The 18,101-nt window shown below is 37.4% G+C and overlaps 1 protein-coding gene across 1 annotated transcript in view; it reads right to left on the bottom strand.

Moving 5' to 3' along the window:
• ADAM11 (ADAM metallopeptidase domain 11) overlaps positions 1–18,101 on the bottom strand; it is a 67,683-nt gene that overhangs the window by 42,731 nt on the left and 6,851 nt on the right. The window contains exons 3-4 of the mRNA XM_029287218.1: positions 9,208–9,284; positions 3,850–3,916 (exon numbers count right to left, since the gene is read on the bottom strand). Coding sequence (XP_029143051.1) covers positions 3,850–3,916; positions 9,208–9,284 — 144 coding nt within the window. The remainder of the gene's footprint in view (positions 1–3,849; positions 3,917–9,207; positions 9,285–18,101) is intronic.

The following is an 18,101-nucleotide window of genomic DNA, read 5'->3' as shown; positions in this document are numbered from 1 at the left end:
TGTTTTCTTTTATCTGCTTAAATTCTTCTAATGCAAATTGGCTCGTTCTTCAATACAAGAAGCAAAAATAAGCAACCAACTAGCAAGGATAAATCAAACCTTCCCTACCACAGCACTATCATTCAGATTCTCTATGCTACTCCAGAAGCAAGAAGGGAGTATTTAGAAAATAGTCATTGATATTATCACTCATTCAAAAGATGGGTAGAATAAAGTACGTGCAGTCAGTTTATTGGAGGATGAGAGAAACAGAGTATCCAACAGAGCAGGAAAGATGGGAACATTCTTTTTGAGAAAAAATAAAGAAAGAAGTTTAACTACAAGTTTAAGGACTTAAAAACTATTGAAAACAAGGAGCCAAAGCATTATTTAGAAACTTACAAATGAACTAAGAGTCCAGATAAATTTGAAATAAGAGTTTGGAATTAATTATTAAAAAAATTTCCCCTAGGAAAATATTTTTGTTTTAAATTTTTTTAAAAACGTAAGATTTTAAAAAAATGGACACTAAATAAACTAGAAGCAAATAAGATTACAATTAAAGGAGAAGAACACTTAAATTTGACTTACAAATACAGTAGAATAGAGCAAAATATTTTAACATTGGACATATTGAAGGATATTTTTAAACAATGGACCCATAAGTTAATTTAACAATGACTGCCTCTATAAATAGACTTTATTTAAAAGATGTTATAGGAGGAACAAGTTTTATCAGACAATACTGAGATCAATTTGAAAGTGGGTTTAAAAATAACAGGCTATAAGAATGAATGGAAAAAAGATGTTACATGGACATATAAAAGAAACTAGTTGATGTCTTCATAATTAAAAGGGATATACAAATAACAAACCAAGAGAGTAAGCAAGATAAATATTTTATGAAGGTTTCAAAAATTTTATGAGAGAGAACAAAGAAAAAAATGAAAAGAAATAAACTTCTAGGGCACTATTTGAAGTGACTAAACATCAGAAAGATAGAAATAAAAGTTATTGGGGGTGCTAGACGTATACGACCTGGGTTTGAGACCCGAGTCCTGCATGACGGGTGACTCCCATTATTTGCCCCAGCTCTTGCCCACCTGGCAGTTTGAAAGCATGCAAATGCAAGTAGATAAATAGATACCACTTTGGTGAGGAGGTAACAGCGTTCTGTGCACCTCAGTATATAGTCATGATCACAGAAATGTTTTAAGATTACACTGGCTCCCTCGGCTAAGAAACGGAGATAAGCACTGCCCCCCCCCAAGAATCAGATATGACTGGGACAGGAGAAATCTTTACCTTTAATAAGTTATTAAAATTGTTTATGCTTGTGATAAAGAGGGAAGTCATTCCTTTCTATATATTTTTTTTCTTTAATATATTCTTATTTTTTTCTTTTCTGTTTTTCTATGTTTTTGTATCTAATTTTTTTCCTTTTTTAGTTTGCAGTTTTTCTGTTACTCTAATTTTTAATAAAATTACTATGAAAATAAGCAATAAACTGGACTTGAGGCTTTCCAAATGCAAATGGGTACGCTTTGCTATTTGATAATGGCTCCTCCTGGGGATAAGGTAAACAAATTTATTGACTTACATTTTGTTATATCAGAGTTGTGTGAGTGTTCAGTTGTATTTTTCTGGCATTAGGTTTAGTTTTTTAAAATTATTTTTAAAAGATCATACCTTTGCTTTTTTGCATGCTACTATTTTAGATAGCTTTTTTTTCAGAACTTGCTCTAACATAATTAAAAGAAATTGGGTTTTTTTAAAAATTAAATTATCATTATTTGGATGTAACATTATTACAGCAGCAGAGGTGTAGATGTAATATGTGGTTTGTCCTTTAGTACAGGGCTTTTCAACCTTTTCACCCATTGTACCACTTTTAGGATATGGCAACATCCAAGTACCACCAGTCGCCTAGCAAGGTGTCAAAAACTTGATGACAAAAAAAAAAAAGGAAAAAAGTGATAAAAGTACAGGTAGTCCTCGACTTACAACAGTTCGCTTAGTGACTGTTTGAAGTTACAATGGCACTGAAAAAAGTGCCCCCCAAGTCAGAGCCGAGCAAGATGCCTGCCTGCCCTCCCAGCGGTGCTCTTCCTCCTGTCCAAGGTTTTTATTGTTGTGAGCATTTCTGTTGAGGATTGGCAGTGGGGGTGGGGTGGGGAGGGTGTTTGGTTTTTATTCCCCCCGTCTGCTGGATGGTTGCAGCAGGTTTTGGTCACTTCACATGACCCTGGGACACTGTGACCGTCATAAATATGAATCAGTTGCCAAGCATCTGAATGTAAATCACAAGACCCTGGAGATGCTGCAACATTCCAGCTGATTGGTGCTTCTTCAGGGCTCAGCAGAAGCACCAGGATCAGTACCGAGCTCCAGATGGAGCCTGGCGCTGATCCTGGCACTTCCATAGAGCCCTGGCAGCCCCGAAGAAGCGCCGATCAGCTGGAAAGCGGCACTGATCCTGGCGCTTCCGCTGAGCCCTGACAGCCCTGCAGCTCCAGACATCTCTCGCTCAGGCTTGTGCGGTGCTGCCACCGGTTCAGCTCATTCCCCTTCCCCGCTACCACTTTTCTAGGATGGTCACATACCACCTGCCAGGTGCCAATGTACCACAGGTGGTACCCGTACCACTGGTTGAAAAGCCCTGCTTTAGTATATGCTAAATAAACTTCAAATTAATGGGGAGATAACAGAAGATATGATTATCATATGTAGAGGTACAAACTACACAGACATCAGGCAGAGGACTAAGGAAATTAGCTAGTCTTCTGAAATTATGGTGAAAAAGCTGAAAGGAGAAGATTACAGAAACCAAGGCAAGAGATGACCAGAGAATAAATCAGAATGTATGCACACAGACAGACTCTCATAAGACTTTCCACCACTTTCCACTCTCCAAATATGGATTCCAGATGTTCTAGCTTTCTACCATTCAGTACCCTCCAGATATGTTAGACTATGACTGCTATCATACTCAGCACTACTTAATTTTAATAGGAACAATAGTTCAACATAGTTGGAGAGTGACAGAGGGCCAAGTGTTATCTTTCAGGAATAACTTGGTGATTTGGAATGTACAGCTCAAAGAAGCATGGCATTTAAAATGTAAAGTCGGTGTGGATAATCCTGCACTTGAACAATAACAACAGCAATGAACAGTAATCGATACTTGAAATGACATTGGCACATCAATACCCAGCTATACCCTCTGTGTAGAGGCATGCCTGTCTGCTGACCTTCTTTCGCCTGCTTATGTCTTTCTATGAAACAATTCACAAGTGTCCCTGCACTGCCTATTGTGTTCAAGGTTGTTGCAGTATGATAGGCATGAGCAAGCAGCCACCTCCCTCTCATGTCTATTTATAGAAAACAGCATGGTTCAGGTTAGCTCAGAGAAGAATGGGGAAAGCCATCGCTCCTGGCAAAGCAGGGAAATAAAATGGATGGACTCAAGGATTGGCTGCAGCTGCTTGGGAGGCTGTGTGTGACCAACCACTTAGCAAGCACTTAGTATTATTGATGCTCTACTTATGAGGCTTCCTTTTGTAGGGAGAACAGGGCTATTTCTGGATCATCCATTCATTCTTTTTCAGACTCAGCATCTCCCATCTACATCTTTGCTCTGGCAGCTGCAAAGTACAACCAGCATTCCTCCCATCCACAATCTTCCCGCTGCCCCACCCAGCTAGTTTTTTCATGTTTAATAGATCAGAGAATTAGCCTGAAATAAATACAGGTCAAGGTCTTGTGACAACGTTCTCTCTCAATCATTCAATCAATCTCTCTCCTGGTGCACTCTACGCTTATTTAAATATTAAGTCAAACAATATAGATATAGATCTTTAGTTTCCTTACCATGGTGTGGCTGGCATTTCCATCATGTCCAAAATGACGTTCCACATAATTTAAGGACAGCAGATGGCTGACGGGAGAAAAAAAATATTGAAAGTTATATAAACACTTTCATCAATGTTTGACATCAAATCTGCCTCATATTCTCCTGTTTTCCTAATCCATTCTTATAAAATTAACAGGACTGAGGACACCAAAACCTTTGTCATTTCTTCTGTGTGACTGATCCTATCCCTGTTTACTCACTCTCCTTTGCTTAGTATGACTGCTCTAAACTACCCTCTAGTTGACAGTCATGCCAGTTGTATGGGTGCATGTGATGAGAAATTTCTTGAATGACTATTGTGTTGAGGGCTTTATCATACAAAGAATGTGCTACATTATGAGTTCTCTGGACGTGCATGAACAAATTCTTGCTGTTGGTCTAAATCAGGGCTTTTCAACCTTTTCACCCATTGTACCACTTTTAGGATATGGCAACATCCGAGTACCACCAGTCGCCTAGCAAGGTGTCAAAAACCTGATGACCAAAAAAGAAAAAAGAAAAAAGTGATAAAGTACAGGTAGTCCTCGACTTACAACAGTTCGCTTAGTGACTGTTTGAAGTTACAATGGCACTGAAAAAAGTGCCCCCCAAGCCACAGCTGAGCAAGACACCTGCCTGCCCGCCTGGTGGCGCTCTTCCTTCTGTCCGAGGTTTTCATTGTTGTATTTCTGTGGAGGATTGGCAGAAGGAGTGGAGTGGGGAGGGTGTTTGGTTTTTATTTCCCCCATCTGCTGGGTGGTTGCAGCAGGTTTTGGTCACTTCACATGACCCTGGGACACTGTGACCATCATAAATATGAATCAGTTGCCAAGCATCTGAATGTAAATCACAAGACCCTGGAGATGCTGCAACATTCCAGCTGATTGGTGCTTCTTCAGGGCTCAGCAGAAGCACCAGGATCAGCACCGAGCTCCAGCTGGAGCCTGGTGCTAATCCTGGCGCTTCCACTGAGCCCTGACAGCCCCGAAGAAGTGCCGATCAGCTGGAAAGCGGCGCTGATCCTGGCGCTTCCGCTGAGCCCTGAAAGCCCTGCAGCTCCACCTATCTCTCGCTCAGGCTTGTGCGGTGCTGCCACCGGTTCAGCTCATTCCCCTCCCCCGCTACTTTTCTAGGATGGTCGCGTACCACCTGCCAGGTGCCAATGTACCACAGGTGGTACCCGTACCACTGGTTGAAAAGCCCTGGTCTAAATGATTCCTACATTGTGTTACTTCTAGGATCTCGTAGCTTAGATTCTGAAGACAGACCTTCTCTGCAAAGACTTGCCTCAGAAGATTCCTTGGGTGAAAAAGCAATGGATGCCAGCAACCAGAATTCATTGCTTGGCCAATCTAGATTGGGAAATAGCAAAGCTTGCCTTTCCTCAATACAGATATGTGGATCTCATGATTGAAATCCATCCATCTGCAGCATTCCACAAACATTCTTCCCAGATGCACTATAATTATTTATCCTAGACTTGTTCAAGCTTTTTAACTATTTTATTTGGAAGAGCTGTACACTCATAAAAAGGATCTTCAAACTCCCTAGAAAACGGGGGGAAAGGCTCAATGTAACCCAGCAGCTGTTAGTCCCTGGCAAATACCTCTGCATACTTCTCTTCAGTTCTGTGGTCCCCAGGCAAATTCCAACACTGAAAATGAACACTGAGCTTTGCTCAGGTCATTTTTCAGGGCATCTGGACTCCTGGGTAAAAGCCGGCGCAGTCTAAGGGTGAAACTCAGTTACCTAACCTGCTCATTTACCACACCATATCTAGTTACAGACTAAGACTCATCATCAGCAACCTCATCTTACAGTGATCTAGTGCCTCACCCTGAACTTAATTTATTTTCAGGATAGAGCAGGAAGAACAGAAATGTTTCCAGATGCCTTATTAAATATTCAGAGGCACTCACCTAATCATACCTTTCAGACATAGTGCTTCAAACTATATTCATCCCAGATATATATTTACACATAATTTAGGAGCTAGTATGAAAAAAAGCCAAATATCTTTACAATATTGTATGATTCATATAATAAAAAAAATCACTGCATGAAAAAAAAATCTCTGGTTTCTCATAGCCACACTTTACTTATATCCTATTTAAACTTGCAATATGTACATAGAAGCTCATATATTGATATACATTATGCACATAATCATACTTTCAGGAGCCCCCTGAAGTTAGTTAGTAAATTTAAACTAGTAATAATAAATGTACAAACACTGGGAATTGAGTGGAATTAATTATGACTATAATCACAAGCACAAAATGAGCAAATTTATGCCAAATATGGTGTCATAGTCAATCGTTTGCTTGCATTGTTTCACATGTGTGCACCTGCACCCACACATTAAAAAAACCTCTGACAATTACTGATGGAATACTGTAAAATAGTTTCTGAGATAGAGGGAACTGAAATTTGAGTACAGCATAAGCAATAAAGCTGTTTTTCATTGACAAGACAAGTGTAGTGTCACTAAGCAAGTACAGAGTGACTTTCTCTCATTGTTATATAATTATAACGTCTCTGAATTCATCAGAGACGAAGAGCAAGGCATATGCAGGAGATACATACTTCAGTACTGAAACACCTTTTTAGAAATTAAACACAGTGTTGCCCCTTCCATATCTCAATATTTTAATTAGCACAATTATCAATATATATAAATTAAATCAAATCTCTATTACAGCCATAGACCAGCATATTCAATACATATAGAACATTGTCTGGAACTAAAATCTCCATTTTCACTTTTTTTTAGCTATGTTCATAATTGTTTAATAAAAGCAGATGGGATAGAGCTGGTATGACTGCAGTGGCCCTTTCCACTCATAACAAGCATTTAGTCTTATAACACAAACATATGCATACCCACCTACATAAACAAACAGGAAGACAAGCACATCTCCTTACACATTTGCTGCACATATCTTGGCTTGCCATCAGAAATACAAAATCAACACACTGTAACTCCTATCCTGTCACACTCTGTCACAACCATATGTTAAGAAAAAGTACACACCCACATACATGCTTGTGAATTTGCCTATTACTACCTTAGCTTTTGCCAATAGAGTAGCCCTAAATTTCAGTTCTAATAACTCCCACCCAATATGCCCACAAGATATTTGAGAATTAAGAGTGTTGGAAATCTACACATTGGAAGACACCACATTGGGAGAGACTGATATATACAAGGACTCCCATGTTGAAAATTTCACATCTCCCATACTGCAATCCATTCATGAGATCTTGGTCTCTTCTTTTGGAGAGAAGAACATGGTGTATAATCTAAGTTAAAACACTGCTTCTTCCATATGCAGTTTTTTAAAACAAATATCTGAACTGAGATAACAGTGTTGTTCAATCTCATTATTGTTTATTAACAAATTAAAACAAATTAAAACAAATCATTGCACTCTAAATGATCACTATGAGATAGAGTCTGTAATAATTTAACATATTTGTAGATAATTACAGACTATCTCCTGCCTGAAAAGGAGATTACATTTTTCTATTATTTTGTCTACTCTTATATATGTAAATCTGCTACTTGACATAAGTATCTCACAGCTGATGAAAATTTATACCTTAATATATTAATTCCTCTTTAAGGTATCATGGGATTAAAATATTCAAAAACCTGCCCAAATAACTATTGTTCCATTATCTATCTATATCTGTCTGTCTGTCTGTCCATTTTTCTATCATGTATCTATTATTAGAAGTTTTGCAAAGAACTTAAAAGCTAACACAAACTAATAAAGAGTAAAAGAAGAAAAAAGAAAAAGAAGAAAAAAGAGGAAAATGTGCATAAAGAGAAAACCAAAAGAAATAGAAAGAAGCTTCCAATTTCCTCTGCAGCTGATATAAATACAGTAACAATATTCTCTTACTCTATGATTCCAAAAAAGCTAATGTTTTTCTATTATCCAGTTCTTTCTAATCATCAAAACCACAAATCAAGAATGCATTTTTTCTGTTTCATGCAAAAAGTCTCTAAGGGGCTACCAGACAGTCATTAATATAGGTATTTTTTGTGTAATCAAAGAGATTAATTTATCAATTTCTGTTTATTTATATGCCTGAAGAATCATTTGAATGAAATATATTTTGTATGATTAGATCCAGCTAATTCAACTTACTGTTTATACATTTGGGGAAGGACAGGTTCACATGAATTTCTTGCAATTTGCCCAAGCAGAGATATACTTCTCCTGAATATTTTGCTATTAGAACTAAGACTCATTGATGAACTTATCCATCATAAATTGGCTATCACTTTTTAATAGACATTAGATATAGTGAATCACACAGGTGATTCTTCTTGGCTTACAGAATTAAAAAAAACCCACAGCAAAATAAACAAATGGATCAGATTAAACTATAAAAACATACATAACCTGCAGCTTTTACAATAATTGTTTACTATTTCAATTTGATGAAAATTGCTGACAGTATACCTTTTGTTATCTTACTTAACTGGTTGTTACACTGGACATGTGGAATGGACAGTTTGATAACAATTTACTAAACATGCCACAATGGCTTATGCTATAATCCATGATTTATAAATCACAACAGCTGGGACCACCTATATTTGAAACCTAAACCTAACAAAATATTTAGGGTTTAGCATGGTGTATTAACCCAGTTACTCAGTTTTCCATAACAGAGTTCCTAAGAGTCTATTTTCTCTGTGATCAGAATCCATTTTTTTTTAAAAAGGATGTTGAGACCATTATGGTAGTGAACAGATGCACCTTACAGAATGACAAGATTTCCTATGTGACTTTGAGCAATCTGGGGCTCTGTCCACTATAAGTCCTGCTATCACATATAAACATAAAACACACATACACTATCTAGCCAGCATTATTTATTCTGGCATTATACATTTTGATAGCAAATCTCTAACATTTCAGGTTTTTTACAATTCTGCTATTCAATATTCTTAATCCTTTTACACGAAAGCATTTTATGGTGTATGTTGAAAATATACACCGAAATATTCTCTATTGTACCATAAAAAGCAGTTTATCATAAAGAAGAATCCTAGTTTAGTATTGACATAACTTTCTATGGACAAGATTTATTTCTTTTTTAAATGTGGACATCTTTTACTACTTCCTTATTTATTCTTTGTAATTTTCTATTTCCTCAAGATTTAGAGTTCTATATATAATTTTGCTGAATATATTTTTTGTCTCCAATTATCAGAAAGGCTCCAACCAACCACTCTTTCCCCTTCCTTTATTATCCAATCAAAAATGGAATCTTATATTTGAATCACAAGAACAATCATTTTGGCAGTAAATACTTACTGGTTCAGTTCAAGGTCCAAAGTGAAGGTTAAACCAAAGGCAGGGATGAGGAAACTCACTTGGGCCAGATGGATAACCTAAAAGGACAAAAACAAATTAAGGCAGAGCCTTCTTTGACTTTTGCCTTCATTTGCAGTGATATCAAATAAGCATATTGCGCACTAAGTGTGACAGAGTTGTTCTGCAACTGTTTATGCAACCAACTGTGATCACACATATTTCCTCTTAAACTTAATTCTCCTCTCCTTTCTATCCTTTCATGTGCATACAGTGACAAATTAATTTATTGCAATCATCACATATATAGGACAAAAGACACAAATGCCTTTATAAAAATACAGAATACCCCATCATTTAATTTAAATTCACAACCATAATACCCAATACATCTGATATTAAAGAGAAGAATATTGAATTAATACTTATTAGGAACCACCTTTCTTGCTCAAAATGATTCTGCCTGTCCTGTGATGTCAACTAAAGAAAGACTCCTTTGGCTCCTGTTCTGTTGTGAGATATGTGGGCAAGAAGCTGGTCTCTAAAGCAGTGGCCTCCCTGATGTACAATATGTGGCCCACAGAGGTGACTGTGCCTGGCATTGAAAAGGCACCGAAGAACGTCATTCTCAGCAGGATTTGCTGACTGAGGGTCATTGGGAACCATTTGTGGTTTTGTTCTGAGGGCTAAGAGCTGTGGTTTGGAGTACATTTCATGCTCAATGTTTTTATTTTGTCAAGTGCCCAGAATCTATATGAGGGAGTGATATAAAAACTTTGAAGGGAGGGAAGGAGAAAGGATCTCATAGGGCAACTTTTCCTCAGGTATGCCTTTCATTATGCTTTTTCAATTGTGTCATGCTCCAGCCTGAGGATGAACTAGGAACAAGGAACCACTGGGGTAGCTGCAGTCCCAAGGGTCGATGCTGTGTGCCTGTACAGTAGGAGAAAATGGATCGTGATGGAACAAAGCAAAATGAATCTTGCCCTGGTTAAAATCACACCTTTAACCTGTGGCAAAGATGGCATGAGGACAATCAGAAATTGCATGTTGCCCTGATTAATTGTAGATTGCCCTGGTTTCACAGGCGCAGGGAGTATAAGTGAGAGTCAGAAGAGCACACAGCTCCAAGCTCTTCAAACTTCAGGAGCCTGGGGAAAAGGTGTCTCCACCTGTTTCACCTCTGGAGTGGGAAAAATCTGGAGACCTCAAAGCCCCAAAGATTAGCAAAATGCACAGCTCTGGTTTCTCAGGTACATCCTTCCTGCTTCTGGAATCCCAAACAAGCTTGAACAAAATAGAAATTGCAGAATAGTGAGAGAAAACATTCCCTTCTTACTAGTTAGGGTATAGCAGTCCCTCCCCCCCCCACCCCAAAAAACCCCCTAGCTTTTAGTCCTGATGGGCCTGAATTCTATGCTGCTAAATAGGTTCCAGTTAATTCTGACTTACTATTTGCAGGATACAATACCCAACGCCAAACAGAACAAATTATTAATGTCTTGCTTGTTGCTTGTTTGTTTGTTAAGCTATCCCCTTCTCTTGATAGGAATATTCAAGTTGGCTTAAAATAAAAATTAAAGTCAAATTTTAAAATAGCATAATGAAATCAATCCAATTAAATCAAGCCACAGTTAAAAACTTGGTAAGACTAGCACTCCTCCCTGAGGAAAGCATTCAACAACTGAGAGCCCAACAGGAGAAGACTTTCTCTTCAGTAACCATCTTGCAGTGGGATCGCCTTCAAAAAGCTTCTCTTATTGATGTAAGTAATAATTCTATCCACAATGCAGAAAGAAATAGCCAAACCCTGCATTTGGCTTAGAGCTCAACTCAATATTTTAGTGGAGCCAAGCATAGCTTCTTCAGCTAGTTTTGATTGCGTGTGACTCTGATCTTCGTACAGTACACATCTTTTTGCATGAAAGTTTCATTCAACCATCTTGGTTAACCAATGAGTTCACTACTCAACTTTCAAATCCTGCTTTTACAATCAGCTTGGATAAGAGTCAACTCACAACTGCCTATGATATATTAAAAGATGAGAATAGGACTTCACCTCCCCATCATCACCTGATAAATCTCATGGGTTTTTTTCCCTTGAATCTTATAAGAATTCAAATGAATGTAGTATACAGGTAGTTTCTGTTTAACAAATGCCCTATGAAGCAATTATTTGAAGTCCTGAAAAATAACTTTACAACTGGTCCTTGCAGCATCCATTGCACCATTCGTGCATCCGAGATCTGGGCAGCTCGCAACTGATGGTGCTTACAACCATTGTAGAGTGCCAAGGTCACATGATTATTTGCACACTTCACAGATGACTTCCAACAAGTAGACTCAATGGAGAAGCCAGCTGTAAAATTGCAAGTTGTGTTCATGTGATTTCTTGATTAATAACCGCAGTGATTTGTTTAACTTAATAACCTAACAACCACAGAAAAAATGAGATCATAAGGCATTGAAGTTGCATGATGTCCCATTTAATAATGATAGATTTGCTGATCCCAAATTTAGTCATTAAGGAGGACTAACTGTATCTGGGGGAAATTGGGAGAAAAAACAGAATGATATGAGATTCTGGGAATAAGAGTGTGAATATTTGGCAATTTTTGACTAGAGAAAGAGATACAGATAGTTTTTGAATTACTACAGGAAATGGGACCAGAATTTCCATTGCTAAATGATGGGGGCATAAAGCACAATGTCCTTGACTGCATTGCGTAGCAACAGCAATCCCTGCATTTCTGTTGCTGTGGTTAAATGAGGACTGTGTGTCATCAGGCAAGCACTTCCTTGCTACTTCCTGCCAGCTTCTAACAACCAAAGTCAAAGTCCCAGAGGACTTGCAATTAGGCCAGTAAGTGACTGCAGCTGGGTGGGAGAGGATGCACAAGTCACCAGGTTGGCATGATACAAGCACGAGACTCAAGGAGGGTGCCAGGTGAGGGAGATTTACCAGAGCAGCTTGTGATCTTCTCTGTTGGCTTCCCTACCAAGTTTGTTTGTGGGAAGCTGGCAAGGAAGGTCACAAATTGCAATCCACATGACCACATTATGCTGCAACTATCATAAATGTCATCTGCACAACTCTGAATTTCATTAACTTTTAAAAATTAAAGGATGATAGACATAGAAGGTGATTTCTGGATACCACAACCAATTTATATAAAGGCCCAGTGTAGTTCATTCCTTCCCTGGAACTGCAGGAAACTACAGATCATTTGTCAGACACCCCAAAATGTGGATCTTTAGGAAACAGAAAGCCTAATGAATGAAGTTGAATTGAGTTGCTGCAGCTGACCACCTGCAAGGACTAATTAAAGCAGGCTCAGACTAATGTTGACACAGAGTCAATATTATGATTGGGTTTTTTTCCAAAAGATTTTTGCAGTATGAGTTCTGGTGTCAGATCAGAGGATGAATACAGTATTTACTGTATTCTATGCAGTAGTGCAGCTGAAACACTGAATTATAGGGACAGCTACTTAGCATCTGGATCTTTCCACCATTTTGCACTCTAGCACTCTGATTTCACTTTTGCTTGAACATTAATAAGACAAATATCAATATCTTATGTGCTTATTGGAATGTACTAGAACTGCAAGATCTGCAATGTAATGGCTTAGGGAACTGCACTTTGCAAATATATACAGTATTTAGAACAGCAGTGTCTAGCCAAAGGAGATGTTTGCTTCCCTTCCAGCTTTTATTAGGTTTTTTTTTTAAGTTTCTTCCCCAAACTTTTGTGTATATATTTCCCACCCAGTTCCCTGAAGATGTTCATGTTCATAATCATAGTTTCACAGCAGCCTGGTCAGGAAAAGGAAACTGGCAGGAATTCGGTGGCACTTTTAATCAACAACACACACAAAATTGCACTACTGCACAAAAATTGGATTCAGAAATATAGGAACATGAGTGACCTGCTGAATTGGACCCATGGCCCATCTAGTTCATCAGTCTGTTCTCACAGTTGCCAACCAGTGGCTAACCAGTAGGCAACCAACTATATAAGGAAGCCCACTAGTCTCCCAGATTAATGGTCATTAATGCTAATGGCCATTGAGCCTCATGATTTCTGTGAATCAGTTCCAACCCTGTTTTGAACCCATTCAAGATGATAGCCAATAGTAGTTGTGGGAGTAAATTCCAAAGTTCCAATTGTATGTGGTGTGAAGGTTTTCACTATGCTAAAGCTCAATATAAAATGCATGAAATCATAAATTGGAATACCACTTTAAACTTTTAATGTTCTGTTGCATTTCTCACAGAGTATAGCCTTCCATGTCAGAAGGCAGCTCCATTTCCTCTTTCTCTCTCCTCACCTTTTTAAATTAGCATTCATCTTAAAATGATATAAAATTAAAAGTTCCTTTGATGACATAAAGCTAAAAGTTCCCTTATAAAAGCCTGCAAATATGGCTGGAAGCTGATTGCTGATAGAGTATCCCTTTTAAAGCCTTCTGTCAGCAGTTATCAATACAGCTTGTGACAAAGAGTTCCATAAGCAAACAATGTTATTTTTTTCCCTTCAGTCCAGAGTGTATTAGCACTGATTGCATGCGTTCTTGGGACAAGTTTTTTACTATTGGGATATGAAATGATATCAGACAATGCCCATAAACAAGCAGAGCAGCAGCATGCTAAGGGCAGGGAGGTTTGGTAATGGAATGTGGAATCAAATGGTTCATCAGAGCAATTGGAACAATGGCAGAAATGTAGACAACAGACGAAAAGCTTCTGGGACTGAATCCTGGCTCAGATTTAATCCTGCTAAAATGCTGCTGCAGCATATTGAACTAATGCAATGTTTGGCTTTATAATAGAGAAGGGCTAAGGCTAAAAATAAGAACTAAAAAAAAGAATGTTACTCAAATATGAGAGTTAGTTCTGACTTGTGGTTTGCTCATTCCTTTTCCTGAAGAAGACAGGACAATTGCAGCATGAAGTGATGAGAATATTTCAAGGGCTGAAAAATGTAATTTCCAAGAAAACGCTATAGAAGGTTCAACACAAAAGAAGGATAAGACAAGTTCAGAATATATTGCAATGAGAAATAACAAATTTAACACTTCCTTTTGATTGGTATTTACAACATATTTAGACAGAGGAAAAAGGTCACTCCAACTTTCAGTTTACATAGTGACTCTTTTTGCTATTGAGTCATGATAAGGAGTTGATATAAAGGCTACAGTAGGAGAAGAACTTGGAACAGTCTCTCTTTCTTTTTCCCCAAAGCATATACAATCATATAAACAAATTGGACGGTTAAAGTATATTCAATATTTTCAAAAAAATATTTGGAGAAAGTCTCTGATGCAAAGCTCATGAAAAGCCTCAGTACTCATGGGATGACAGCATAGATTACCAACTGATAGGGCATCCATGGGGGGGGGGGTGTCAAAAATGTTAATATTGTAGTTGCAAGATGTAATCAAAGCCCTATCCCCCACTTTTTATGTTTGTTGCATATCCCACAGACATGAGACAAAAATAATGAAATAAAATAGCCCAGGATTCTACTGCTCAGAAAAAAAAATAAAGGTAAGTTGGGACCATAAAAGAATTTCAAGGATTGGTATTGACAGTTCTCTTACTAATGAATTATTTGTCATTTGATTTCACAAACTGGTATGTCATGAACTTTTGGATTATTCTGGGAAGCTTAAAAAAAATTAAATGTTAAAATAGCACTTGAGTTCAGGAGTTTAATACTGGGGTTATACATAGTCCAGCAGGAATATTAGAAATAAATTCATTATGCATATTTTAACCAACATTTTTGAATATACATTATAAACAATGATATCTTTCAACCCTTGGGGAAGAAATGGGGAAGAAATGGACAACCAAGGCAGGTTGAAGAGCTGGCAAGTACTGGATCTCTGGACAAAAACTGCCCACAAGTGCTCCAGACAGTTGCTTCTCACGAGAAGACTGCAAGACAGCAGTCTATAATGGATTTATAGGGCTCTGAAAGGGTAGCTTGCTCAAAATGTGTTTGGTTTCTTTAAAAGGAGGTTGGTTTTGCATACTTCTTTTTCTAAGCACTTTCAAGAATTGCTTAATAACCTCTTTTCAGTGATTAGGAATCTTTGGATCAATAAGTCTGAAAACACTAGGTGAGTTTCCTTCAATTCTTAGAGAAAAAGGTTTTCATGTACAAGTTTAAGGACTTAAAAATGTGTGTTTGGGGTGGGAAAGAAATAAACAGCAAATGGTAATTAGAACTTTGATTTTGAAAACTTATAAATGAACTAAGAGTCCAGCTAAATTTGAAATACGATTTTGGAATTAATTATAATAATCCTTCCATGGGTAAATGTTGTTGTTTGAATTACCTAACGAAAAACATGATAGGGTGGGATTTTGAAGGTTGGACACTAGAGGGAACTAAAGATTTATTAAAAGAGAACGGTGCAAAATGTTTTAACATTGGACATATTGAAGGGTAGTTTTGAACAATGGACATATAAATTAATTTTAAGAATGTCTGCCTCTGTAGGTAGACTATGTTTAAAAGACATTATGGAAGAGGAACAATTTACTGGAGAAGGCTGAGACTGACTGAAAGAGAATTCAGAAATAAAACGCTACAAGAATGAAATGAAAGAAGATGCTACACAGGACACATAAAAGAAACTGGCTGATGTCTTAATAATAAAAAGGGATATACAAATAATAAACCAAGAAAGTGACCTGGAAGGTTTCTTGTATTTTAGAAGGAGATGATGTTATTAAAATTATTTAAACTTGAAGGGGGAAGTCATGTTTATATATATATATGTACTGAACATAGCATTTAATTTGCTATATTCATCTTTATTATGTTTCTGCTTTGATCTTAACGTAGAAAAAGAAAAATGATATAAAATTACAAACCTTGAAATCTCCACTTTAAAATAAAACATATTTACTTGCAGAAATATAATAGTTTATTATAATAAACTATAAAAATAATCTGGAACGGATACTCTACTATTCCTTCCACATTTCAGTCTTTTGTCACAACCAAAGCTCTGCTTTTCATTGACTGACTTAGAATTAAATGGTAGATCCATACAGTAGTTAATGTAATGCTACATAATCCTACAATTCCATTTTTCCATAACTAAGTTTATTCTATAATGATTATTAAATCACAAGCTCTTTTCCTTACATTGATGAAATTAGTAGTTTACTTCAGTTTCCACCTCTTCAGTTTTTGTTTTGTTTAGTTGTTTTTTGTTCAGAGCATTGAATTATTTCTTAATTGATCAGTTTCTGTTCCTATGAAGAAGATTTAATTACTGATCTCATTTTATTTCTTTTGTAGAAATTAATTGATCAGCTACATGTTCATACAAAAAACAGTACCTGACTAAGGCTTTGGATAGGGAAGCTTATTTTGGGGAGGGTATACTTTTTGCCATCAGAAAATAATTCCAGAAAAAGATTTTCAGAATGAAATAGAATGGGAACCTTCTAAAACAGGGGTCCCCAATTCCCAGCCGGTTGGGAACCAAGCTGCACAAACAGCAGGTGAGTACATAAAGCTCCATTTGCGCAAGCAGTGGGCACATGCGAGAAACCATCCCCTTCCTCCCCCAAACTACCAGTGTCATGAAGCCGGAAAGGTTGGGGACCATTGTTCTAAAACCTGGATGTTCTTGCTTTTTTACATTGACAGTGTTAGGTCCAAATTAAGATAACTGTTTATTGTAGGGTTTTTGTGCCTTTTAGTCAATGTTGCCTCCTGGCGAATGGTGTAGTTCCTGCAATTTTCCAAGTGATTTGTCACTGCCTTCTCCCTAGGGCTGAGAAAAGTGACTGGCCTAAAATCGCCCACCTGGCTTTGTGTTCAGGAAGGACTAGAACTCTGGTCTCCTAATTTTAGCCTGGTGCTCTAACAACCCTCTCAAACTGGCTCACAAACTAAGTTTAGCTAAATATATGTTACAAGGAAATCAATGGCAAGTCTGTCACACTGAATTAATTGGAAACTGGACTCAATAGGATGCATTTAATACTGAAGCATGGTAAATGTTCTTTTATTTTTTTAAAGAGGGACTCAAGTTACATTCATGGGTTTGAAGGAAATAACTTTCCCACTCTGAGACTACCTCTTCAGTAGCTTCACAAGTGTTTCTTGACAAAGCTTTCACTGCACAGTCATCCTGTCTCTTGTATTAGAGCCCTCTTTTTCTTTTCTTTTTTATTCTTACCACTGATAGACTACCTCTGTGATGCTTTTCGATTAGCAGCACATTGAGCAGTCCATCTGGAAGCACTCTAATTTTGCAAGTGGGTCTTTTTGCATAGGGAAGTCAGCCAGTTCTGCAAGTCCTGCCAGAAAATACTTCACTGCCCATCTCTAATATTCTTCTCTGAAATTAAAGTCCCAGAATGCCGCCAACTGTTAATTCCTATCACAACTCCAGGGAATCAGTGGTTACAACCAGAACTAAAATGCAACAAAACAAAATAACCTGTGTGACCAATGATTTTAATTCTATTTCTTCCTGCTTAAGGAAGGCAGAGCCAAACCCATTCCAGGTAACAAAAATTCTCTAAAACTACCCTATACTTGGAGAACAGAGCAATCCTACACCCTATCTAACAAAGCTATCATCTTGGAACAGCTGCCACAGAAGAAGACATGATATAAAAGACACTGAGATCCTAGAATAGCATAGAAATAATATTTTGCAAATATATTAAATCTAGGAAGTAATCAAAATAGGAAATACATCTTTTGAGATTAAAAATGGCCAGGCATCAATTTCTAAAATGTGTGAATTTGAGTGAGAATTTCTTCTGTCCACTTAACTTTGGCATAATAGTTAAGATGCTGGCTTAAAAAGCCAGGAGACTGTGAGTTCTAAGTCTCCCTTAGGCATGAAAGGCAACTG

The sequence above is a fragment of the Protobothrops mucrosquamatus genome, unplaced genomic scaffold (assembly GCF_001527695.2).
Source record: "Protobothrops mucrosquamatus isolate PMUCROS unplaced genomic scaffold, P.Mucros_1.0 scaffold_257, whole genome shotgun sequence".
Classification (NCBI taxonomy): domain Eukaryota; kingdom Metazoa; phylum Chordata; class Lepidosauria; order Squamata; family Viperidae; genus Protobothrops; species Protobothrops mucrosquamatus.
This window is presented reverse-complemented; position numbering and strand designations above follow the sequence as displayed.